This window comes from Chiloscyllium plagiosum, chromosome 2 (genome assembly GCF_004010195.1).
Source record: "Chiloscyllium plagiosum isolate BGI_BamShark_2017 chromosome 2, ASM401019v2, whole genome shotgun sequence".
Taxonomy (NCBI): Eukaryota; Metazoa; Chordata; class Chondrichthyes; order Orectolobiformes; family Hemiscylliidae; genus Chiloscyllium; species Chiloscyllium plagiosum.
In genome coordinates this window covers 85397373-85408502 of record NC_057711.1, presented here as the reverse complement: position 1 = coordinate 85408502, position 11130 = coordinate 85397373, and the positions used below count along the sequence as shown (strand labels likewise).

The 11130-nt window shown below is 39.3% G+C and overlaps 1 protein-coding gene across 3 annotated transcripts in view; it reads right to left on the bottom strand.

Annotated features, from left to right (window-relative positions):
* Positions 1-11130, bottom strand: part of dapk1 (death-associated protein kinase 1) — a 268605-nt gene that overhangs the window by 130995 nt on the left and 126480 nt on the right. For all 3 annotated transcript variants that reach the window (XM_043713274.1, XM_043713282.1, XM_043713294.1), the window contains exon 4: positions 9137-9275. In XM_043713274.1, coding sequence (XP_043569209.1) covers positions 9137-9275 — 139 coding nt within the window. The remainder of the gene's footprint in view (positions 1-9136; positions 9276-11130) is intronic.

Here is an 11130-nt window from a genome sequence, read left to right as displayed (position 1 = left end):
GGGGAGAATGTGCAAACTCCACACAGAGAGTCGCCTGAGTTGGGAATTGAACCCGGGTCTCTGGCGCTGTGAGGCAGCAGTGCTAACCACTGTGCCACCCTAATGGTAAGGCCCTGGTGAGTGTTGCTGAACAAAGAGATCTTAGAGTGAAGGGTCATAGTTCCTTGAAAATGGAATCACAGGGAAATAGGATAGTGAAGGTGGCGTTTGGTATGCTTTCCTTTCTTGGCCAGAGTATTGAGTACAGGAGTTGGGAGGTTATGTTGCGGCTGTACAGAACATCGATTAGGCCACTTTTGGAATATTGCATGCAATTCTGGTCTCCTTCCTATTGGAAGGATGTTGTGAAACTTGAAAGGGTTCAGAAAAGATTTACAAGGATGTTGCCAGGGTTGGAGGATTTGAGCTATAGGGAGAGGTTGAACAGGCTGGGGCTGTTTTCCCCTAGAGCGTCGGAGGCTGAGGGGTGACCTTATAGAGTTTTGTAAAATCATGAGAGACATGAATAGGGTAAATAGACAAAGTCTCTTCCCTGGTGTGGGGGTGTAAGGAACTAGAGGGCATAGGTTTAGGATGAGAGGGGAAAGATATAAAAGAGACCTAAGGGGCAACTTTTTCACGCAAAGGGTGGTGCGTGTATGGAATGAGCTGCCAGAGGAAGTGGTGGAGGCTAGTACAATTCCAACATTTAAAAGGCATCTGGATGGATATAAGAATAGGAAGGGTTTGGAGGGATACAAGCCGGGTGTTGGCAGGTGGAACGAGATTGGGTTGGGATATCTGGTTGGCATGGACAAGTTGGACCGAAGGGTCTGTTTCCATGCTGTACATCTCTACGACTCTATGACTATGATTCAATGATGCCTTTCTAAACTTAAAAACCTTTTGCCTCTATATGATCAGTACCCCCCTATGCCCTGCCTATTCATGTATCTGACAAGATGTCTTTTAAATGTTGCAATTGTATCTCCTTCTACCACTCCTCTGTCTGTGTATTCCAGGCACTTATCACCCTCCATGTAAAAAGAAATTGCCTCATACCTCTTTTAAATTTTCTTTTTATCTCAAACCTATGTTCCCTAGTAACTGATATTTCTACCCTGGGAAAAAGACTCCAACTATCAATGTGTCTCAAACCGGTCACCCCCAACCCAGCCTCCAACATTCAAGTGAAAACAAACCAAGTTTGTCCAATTTCTCCTCATACCAATACCCTCCAAACCAGGCAATATCCCGGTAAACATGTTCTTTACCCTTACGAGAGCCTCTACATCCTTCTGTGGCTAGCTTAACCATCTTTAATCTGCTCTATTGAAAATTTCATGACATGATCGCTGTGTAGTAAAAGCAAAAGAAAAGGAAGCTGTTATAGGTTTTGAATTGTTACAGAGCTTGTATCATGGGAGAAAATATATCCTTATTGCAGCAGTTATGAATTAATACCTCTCAAGAAATGTGCAATAATAATCTAAAGGATTAAAGTGAGCATTTCTCCTACAGTTGAGAAATATTCTTTGTCAAAGATTTATATGCATGTAAAGCATTTTACGGTTTAATTTGCCAATTTTCATGTATTCCATGGAAGACCCCAAAGCTCTATCAAAAAGATTTAAAGGAGACAACACACAAAATGCTTAAAAAAACCATGTAAATGCACATGGTATAGATCAAATACATTAACCATGATTAAATGGCAGAACAGATTTAAATGGCTGAAGAGCCACCCGAGTAACTGTGTTGGGTTAACAAAGATTTGAAAGAAAAAGATTGATTTTTGTCCGATTATCACTCTTCATCAAGTTATTTGTTCCTGTACTATATTTTACCAAATGATGCATTGTTACAGATTATACTGATCCAATCAATATTTTGGAGGTCCAAATTTATCCCATGTTTAGTTAAGTGTTTCAGTCATTGCAGGTGAAAGCACAGTTTGGCTTGGCAGTCCTCCCCTAGGGAGAGTTAGTTTTCTTGTTGTCTGATCACTGACATAGAAGACAGAGAGTAGCCGTGGATGGGTTTTTTCTGACTGGAGATCTGTGGCCTGTGATGTTCTGCAAGGATCATTGCTGGAATCTCTGTTGTTTGTAATACATATATATAGGATTTCAAGGAGAATGCAACTGGTCCAATTAGCAACTTTTTAGACAACAAAAATTTGGGGAAGATATTGTGAGATATTGTGGAAGATTGTCAGAGGATACAATCCATATATGGACAGGCTGGAGACTTGGGCAGAGAAATATCTGGAGTTTAATCCGAACAAATGCGAGGTGACGCATTTTGGAAAGTCTAATTCAGGAGGGAAGTATGTAGGAAACACCAGTTCCCTTAGAAGCATACAGATAAATCAAGGCATACAGGTTCACAGTTTCCTGAAAATGGCAACATAAGTGGATAAACTGATCAAGAAGATATATGGCATGTCTGCCTTCATTGGTCAGGGCACAGAGTATAAAAATTGGCAAGTCATGCTGCAGCTATACAGAACTTTAGCTCAGCTGCATTTGAAATATTGCATGCAGTTTTGACTGCCACACTTTAGTCCTTTAGATTATTACTGCACATTTCCTGGATGGTACAAATTCATAACTGTTGCAATAAGGATGTATTTTTGCCAAGATTTTGGTCAATTCAAAATCAATAACAGCATACTTCTAAAAAAAAATCTGAACTATTCTTTCCTGAAATGATTTACTATGCAGCAATGATACCATGAAAGATATCATGCAGATTAAAGATAGCCAAATAAATTTAATTCTTGAATGGTTAAACTAACCACTTCGTTCTTCCCTCAGCAATTTGTAGAGTCCAAAACAGAAATGGTGAAACACTCATTGATACTTCCTTGATGTTTGATGACAATGTATCATGTGATTAATGGAAAACCAAACATTTCCAGAGCCACTGTTCCTTATTGGTTTAGTTGATTTGGCTGCAGTTCAAAATACACAAACAAATCTGCACAATATCCTTTTAAACACACATCAGTCTAATAATGCACAAGTTCAATTCTCCAGCAACATAACCTAAAAACACACAGAACAGTGACCATTGCTCAATCACCTGCCAATCTTGCACCTGCACTTTTCTACATTGGGCTCAGTTTTCTGATGTTATCAGCTAAAATATCACAAATTGATTGATACATGAAATAAACTTCGTGAAACTGAACAATCTACAAAGTACAACTTAGAAAAACATCAGACAAATGGAGTTAAAGTTTTACAAAACTGCCCAAAATACAGCCAAGTTTTGACTGGCTCACATATAAAATGAGTAAATATAATGAAGCCAAGTAGTATTTCTTTGACATTTTAGTTATTTTAAGTAAACTTTATATTTACTTATTTTAATATAAAAAGGACCAGGTTTTGAGTTGCAGGTTGAAGTGGAAACAAGTGTCAAATTTTAAAGGTGAAGGTAGGTGTTGGGGTAATGGAATGGGTTCTTTTAGATAAGGAAAGTTTAATGAAATGTTTTGCTTGCACAGAAAGTAGGTGTGAGGATTTAGGGTTAGGAATACCAGGCAGTCTTTACATCTCTGCACTGTTGGCAGTTTCATGCCACTGGGATTAATGTTGGAGTCACAGTTATTTACAATATATATTAGTGACTTGGATGCTAAAAGTGTATGTAGTATAGCCAAGTTTGCAGAAGACACAAGGCTAGATGGGAAGGCAAGTGGTGAGGATGATATAAAAGAGCCTGCAGAGGGAAACAGACAGCTTAAGCAACTAGGAGAAAGTGAGGACTGCAGTTGCTGGAGATCAGAGCTTACAAATGTGTTGCTGGAAAAGCGCAGCAAGAGAGAGAGAGAGAGAAAAAGAGAGAGAGAGAGAGGAGTGAGCAGACAGATGGAAATGGTGCCCAGGAAAAGGCAATGGCAGTTAGACAAACAGAAGGATGGTGATAATATACCATGAAGAAAGAAAAGCTGATAATGGTGACCATAAATAAGTGAAAATGGGTTGATTGTGCCAAAAGCAGCTCATGTCATGACAGGGTCTGGAGTCTGGGGTGAATAAAGGACATTGAAGGTGGTATTCTAAAGTTATTGTAGGTAGGGCTTTAACTCATTGGGGATTTAGAAGAATGAGAAATGACCTAATCAAAACATACAAGATTCTTATGGAGCTTGACAAGGTAGATGAGGAAAGGTTAAAAACAATGACTGCAGATGCTGGAAACCAGATTCTGGATCAGTGGTGCTGGAAGAGCACAGCAATTCAGGCAGCATCCGAGGACAGGCAAAATCGACGTTTCGGGCAAAAGCCGAGGGGCTTTTGCCCGAAACGTCGATTTTGCCTGTCCTCGGATGCTGCCTGAATTGCTGTGCTCTTCCAGCACCACTGATCCAGATGAGGAAAGGTTGCAATTCGTAGTCAGAGAGTCGAGGACCTCAGGACATTATCTCAGAGAAAGGGGACACCCAGTGAGAGCTGAGATAAGGAACAAGTTCTTCTCTCAGAGGGTAATCAATCTGTGGAATTCTTTACTACAGAAGGTTGTCAAGGCTGCGTTATTATACATATCCAAGGCTAAGATCCAACACATTTTTAATTAGCAAAGGAATCAAGGTCAAGATGAAAAGGCAGGAAAGTGGAAGTGAGGATCACTGATCAGCCATGATCTCATTGAATGGTAGTACAGACTTGATAGGCTGAATAATCTACTTCTACTCCTGCATTGGTTGATCTTTCTTCAAACAGTACATCCACCCAACCCCGAATTTGAACCATTTATAGCAACACAGTTTTATGTAGTCTGAAGTTCTTGTGGGTTGGCAAACGGCAGCTGAATTTCATTTTGCCATAACATGTTCAAGTCAGATTTGTTTTTGGGTTTTGCAACTTGGAAATGTTTTATGTTAGTTGCATGGTGAATAATGAAGGTAGTTACAGAGCAAAATAGTCCATGAACAAAACTGGCAAGAGGCTTGAACAGGTTACTATTATCAAATGTGAGCAGCTAATCATTTCACGTTCTCATCGGTTAATGCAATAAACCAATTTAATTCTACAAAATGGTGAAATAGGAGGATGGAACGATTCATGTAAAAAAATGCGTTGACCTTACATGGGATTTAAAAAGAATATAAAACTCATTAGAATTAAATATTGTTGCAAAGATCCAATAAAAATAAACAAAACTCTTTTCTCTCTGTCTCAATTAAAACCATCCAATGGAAACAACACTGAATGGTCAGTTACCACGACCAACTATGATATGTTTGACTGTAAAATGTAAAATGGAATCATTTTGAACAGAAATATTAATTTGACAATTCCAGATGCACTAACTAATATAATACAGGGATGGCAACCCTAGTTTACATATTTCTGTATATTTAGTCATGAAATATCTCTTCACATAGTACTCGACCACTTCACAAATGTTAAAGTTCGAAACTCCTGTAATTAAGTATCTTTGTTCTCCTTCTGTGCCAGCGATTATATGAACTTAAGAATGGGAATAGGTTCAAAGGGCAGAAAGGCCTATTTGTTCTGATATCCAATGGATGTTAAATGTAACAACTACGTTTATTGATCTTTGTTTAGTATTCCTGGATATCTCTGCCTGCTAAAACTATCAATTACAATCTTGAACATTTAATTTGACTTAGCAGTCATGACCTTTCAGAATACTGTTCCAGATTTTCACTGTACTTTGTGGAAGAAGTGCTTCCTGATTTCCTTCTTTTTCTTAATTCTTTCACCAGAGGAGGAGTTTCAGTTTATCTACATGCTGCCACAGATTTGAGGAAATGTATTATTTCCCCCACTCATAAAGCAGACAGATATAATTATTATAGGGATTGAGAACTAAGGGTTATAAATACAAGATTATGGCCGAGTGATTTAAAGTAAAGAGCAGGAGAATATCTTTTACAATGTAAATGGTCAGTTTGTAGAATCCACTTTCAAAATTGGCATTATTTCTGCCTTGGATGCAATGTCTAGATTAGACTGGATAGATGGATGCAGGTAAAGGAATATGGGAACAGAGCAGTCAAATATGTTTAATACTTATTCCTTATAAGTAGTAAACACAGACACAGATTATTATGGTGAACAAACGACTAAGTATATCACTTCTCTAGAAAACAAATATTGATTCTCCTTTTTCTGTTTTGAAATATGCATTATTAAACTGGCACTCCTTGGCCACTGACAGATGCAGAGAAAAACTTGTGCTATACTCCCTCAATCAAACATATTGAACAGAATGCATTGCTTCACCAGTGCACCTTTACTCTTAAAAAAAAGAATTCCTATGTTAAAGGCTGGTTTTCAGAAGACTGAATTCTAAATAATGAGCAGATTTATCCTGCGAGTTAAGCTAGTAAAAAATATGTTAAGACTGTCACAAACTTATTCTACTTTGATTACATTAATGAAATGACGTGACTTCCATCCCATTAGTCTGAGCTGGATTGAAACCCAGATCTGAGGTGAATACATAGAAATCTTACCATAGTTGTCTAAGAATTATTTCAAGCACTATATTCCTTCATGTTAAAGTACATTATTAATGGACAAGAGCCTGGAACATGGGACTAATGGGTAGATGGCTAGATTAAAATTCAACTGTTTCTGATACTTGTGACAGACTGGAGAAAATTATCCATAGTAAAAAGGTTCTGCTGATATTCATCCACTTAATACAACGAATTAAACATTTATTCTGTGGAGCTTCTCCCTCATGTGTGGAAAGTATTTTCTGAAGACTATAGCGAAAAATGTTAAAGTAAAAGATTTTGATATTCAAAGATATTTTCTGCTTTATTTGGAATTCACGAGCTTTGCTTCTTTGAGGTCTTTAAATGCAACTTTAATGCATTCCTACAACGCTACTGAGCTCATTCCTAAATAATAAACTTTAAAACCAAAGATTGGAATTGATGACAAATCTGTCTTCTTATTGTAAATAAGTAAAGTAGGGATTAATTGGGAAATTACAAAATGAGATTTTTCAGGTACACCCTGGTTCCCTGCACATCATTTGCTGGTGTGAAAATATCAACCTAGAGTAGGTGACATGAAACTACTGTGCCCTACACAGAGGTGTAAATCAAAAGACCAACTTTAACAAAACCATGAACCATTTACTTATAGAGTCATAGTCACAGAGATGTACAACACAGAAACAGACCCTTTGGTCCAACTCATCCATTTGGATAGGCAAGGACTGATTAGGGATAGTCAACATGGCTTTGTGTGTGGGAAATCATGTCTCACAAACTTGAGCTTTTTTTTTGAAAAAGTAACATAAAGGACTGATGAGGGCAGAGTCATAGATGTGATCTATATGGACTTCAGTAAGGCATTCAACAAGGTTCCCCATGGGAGACTAGTTAGCAAGGTTAGATTTCATGGAATACAGGGAGAGATAGCCATGTGGATACAGAACTGGCTCAAAGGTAAAAGACAGAGTGTTGTGGTGGAGGGTTGTTTTTCAGACTGGAGGCCTGTGACCAGTGGAGTGCCACAAGGATTGGTGCAGGGTCCACTACTTTTTGTCATTTACATAAACGATTTGGATGTGAGCATAGGAGGTACAGTTAGTAAGTTTGCAGATGACACCAAAATTGGAGGTGTAGTGGACAGCGAAGAAGGTTACCACAGATTACAACAGGATGTAGATCAGATAGGCCAATGGGCTGACAAGTTGCAGACGGAGTTTAATTTGGATAAATACAAAATGCTGCATTTTGGGAAAGCAAATCTTAGCAGGACTTTTACACTTAATGGTAAAGTCCTGGGGAGCGTTTTTGAACAGAGACTTTGGAATGCAGGTTCATAGACCCGTGAAAGTGGAATTGCAGGTAGATAGGATAGTGAAGGCGGCGTTTGGTATGATTTCCTTTATTGGTCAGAGTATTGAGTACAGGAGTTGGGAGGCCATGTTGCGGCTGTACAGGACATTGGTTAGGCCACTTCTGGAATACTGCGTGTAATTCTGTTCTCCTTCCTATCGGAAAGGTGTTGTTAAACTTGAAAGGGTTCAGAAAAGATTTACAAGCACGTTGCCAGGGTTGGAGGATTCGAGCTATTGGAAGAGGTTGAATAGGCTGGGACTTTTCCCTGGAGTGTTGGAGGCTGAGGGGTGACCTTATAGAAGTTTATAAAATCACAAGGGATATGGATAGGACAAATAGACAAAGTCTTTTCTCTGGGGTCCGGGAGTCCAGAACTAGAGGACATAGGTTTAGAGTGGGAGGGGAAAGATATAAAAGAGACCTAAGGGGCAACATTTTCACTCAGAGGATTAGATTAGATTAGATTACATTACATTACAGTGTGGAAACAGGCCCTTCGGCCCAACAAGTCCACACCGACCCGCCGAAGCGCAACCCCCCATACCCCTACATTTACCCCTTACCTAACACTACAGGCAATTTAGCATGGCCAATTCACCTAACCTGCACATCTTTGGACTGTGGGAGGAAACCAGAGCACCCGGAGGTAACCCACGCAGACACGAGGAGAACGTGCAAACTCCACACAGTCAGTCACCTGAGGCGGGAATTGAACCTGGGTCTCCGGCGCTGTGAGGCAGCAGTGCTAACCACTGTGCCACCGTGGATGGAATGAGCTGCCAGAGGAAGTGGTGGAGGCTAGAACAATTCCAACATTTCAAAGGCATCTGGATGGATATATGAAAAGGAAGGGTTTGGAGGGAAATGGGCTGGGTGCTGGCAGGTGGGACTAGATTGGTTTGGGATATCTGGTCAGCATGGACAAGTTGGACTGAAGGGTCTGTTTCCATGCTGTGCATCTCTATCACTCTATGCTGACCAGATATCCTAACTTGATCTCGTCCCATTTGCCAGCACTTGACCCATACTTCTATAATGTTTTGAAATATAAAGTACAGAAAATTAGACTTCACAAAATATTTACAATTTTACAATTGGTTGATTTTTCTGCCAACCTTTAATCAATTGAGAATCTAAAATAAATACCTTACTTATCTAACATATTGTATCTCAATAAAAGAATGCAAATGACTCTTTGCAATGCCAGCCTGACCACACAGTTTGTCATAAACATTGTGTAAAATTAATACTGTTCACTTGTTCCATATTAAAAAGCTATATCAAAAGTTCATCAACTTCAGATGTAAATTTTACCTTGAGGTCAAAATGGGCAATGCACTTGGAATGTAGATAGTAAACGCCATTGAGAATCTGTTTGAGAAATTCAGTGGCCTCCTCTTCTGTCAAGGACTCTTTCTCAGCCAGAAAATCAAACAATTCTCCTCCAGACACACTACAGTGTATAGAAGATAAATAACTTTGGTAGGATAGTTGTAAACATATCAAACAAATTGCTCCAATGTGTATCAATTTCAACGTAAAATATGTCAAACGCCCGATCTAAACCATGCAATAACATTAATTGCCATTTACCATGTGTGACGCTGGAATATTTGATAACACAGACTAATAGCAAATATAGTAGATTTACATCATATCATTTGACCTTTCAACATTTGGCTTTTCACTTTCTACTGAAATATTGAAATTGCATAAATTAATTTTAAAAATCTTAATTGAGAAAAGCTCTGAACAGCCTGCAGTTACCTTCTGGCAACTAGTTTTATTTGCAGTGCACAACATACTTGTTTCATTATCTATGAGAAGCAGAATGCAACTGGGAGAGGGGTCCAAGAAAAAATGAAATTGCTTTCAGGTTGTGCTAAATAGAAAATGCTCTGTCCAGGGAAAAAAAAAATGCAGTGGAATTCCCTAGGATTTTATCCTGGCACTCCCGAACACAAACTGAATTATTTAGAATAACATGTTTGTCATAGGTTAATATTAAATTAATAATGCAGTGTTTAATTGGTAAATAGGGAGTCCAAATAATAACAATTATCTTCACAGACAGACTTAGACTAGTTATTTCTATACAACGAGTTTTACATATGCATTTTAATATGAATGAAAGGTAAAGCCCCACCTGTTAACTGTGGGCAATAGATCACAGCAACAACAGGTTAAAATGAAAGTGTTTTAGAAATAATCATGGATTGCACAAAGAGCATTTGGTCACGATATTTGTTTGGTCATGTACTGAAGTGTAACTGGACTCCATTTATCATGTCAGAATAAGTTATAAAGATATGAGGAGTATGACATGCAACTTTTGTGATGCTCTCTCAAAACATAGAACATAGAACTGTATAGCACAGTACAGGCCTTTCAGCCCTCGATGTTGTGCCAACCTTTAATCCTACTCTAAGATCAGACTAACCTACATACCCTTCCATTGTACTATCTTCCATGTGCCTATCCAAGACTCACTTAAACGTCCTTCGTGTATCTGACTCTATGACCATTGCTGGCAGTGCATTCCATGCATCCACCATTCTCTATGTAAAGAATCTTCCTCTGAAATCTCCACTAAACCTTCCTCCAAACACTTTAAAATTATGCCCCCTATGATAGCCATTTTAGCCACGGGAAAAACTCTTTGATAATCCACTCTATCTATGCCTCTCAATACCCTGGCAAGACACCTCTCATCCTTCTTCGGTCCAATGAGAAAAGCCCCAGTTCCCTCAAGCTTTCTTCATAAGACATGCCCTCCAGTCCAGGCAGGATTCTGGTAATTTTCCTTTGCACCCTCTCCAAAGCTTCCACATCCTTCCTATAATGAGGCAACCACAACTGAACACAATACAGAGGAACCTCGATTATCTGAATATCGGGTCTCGATGGAAACATGTCTTTGATGTAATGTTTCTAACAGTAATCGCGTGTTTTGTTTACAGTGATTAAACAGGCACCGTCTCCAAATGACTGACCTCCCACCCCCTCTCTCTCTCCACACTTTCCCTGGAGTTCTACAGAGGGGTGTACCCTAAACCCACCACACCCACCTTCCCCATATAATCTGACCAACATTGTCCTGAACAGGGCAAATATGGAACCTGTCAAAAAATTGCAGTAAAAAGGTGTGTGTGGGGCTGTGGCTCTGTGTCTGTGCACTATTTGGAGACTTACCCCACAAAGGCAGCAGCAGCAATCTTGTTGCTGGTCTCCAGTCCGGCTGCCCCAGAGAGGGGGTGGGGGTGGATGAAGGGGGAGGGCGGTGTTGGGGGTGGCTGGGAGATATTGGA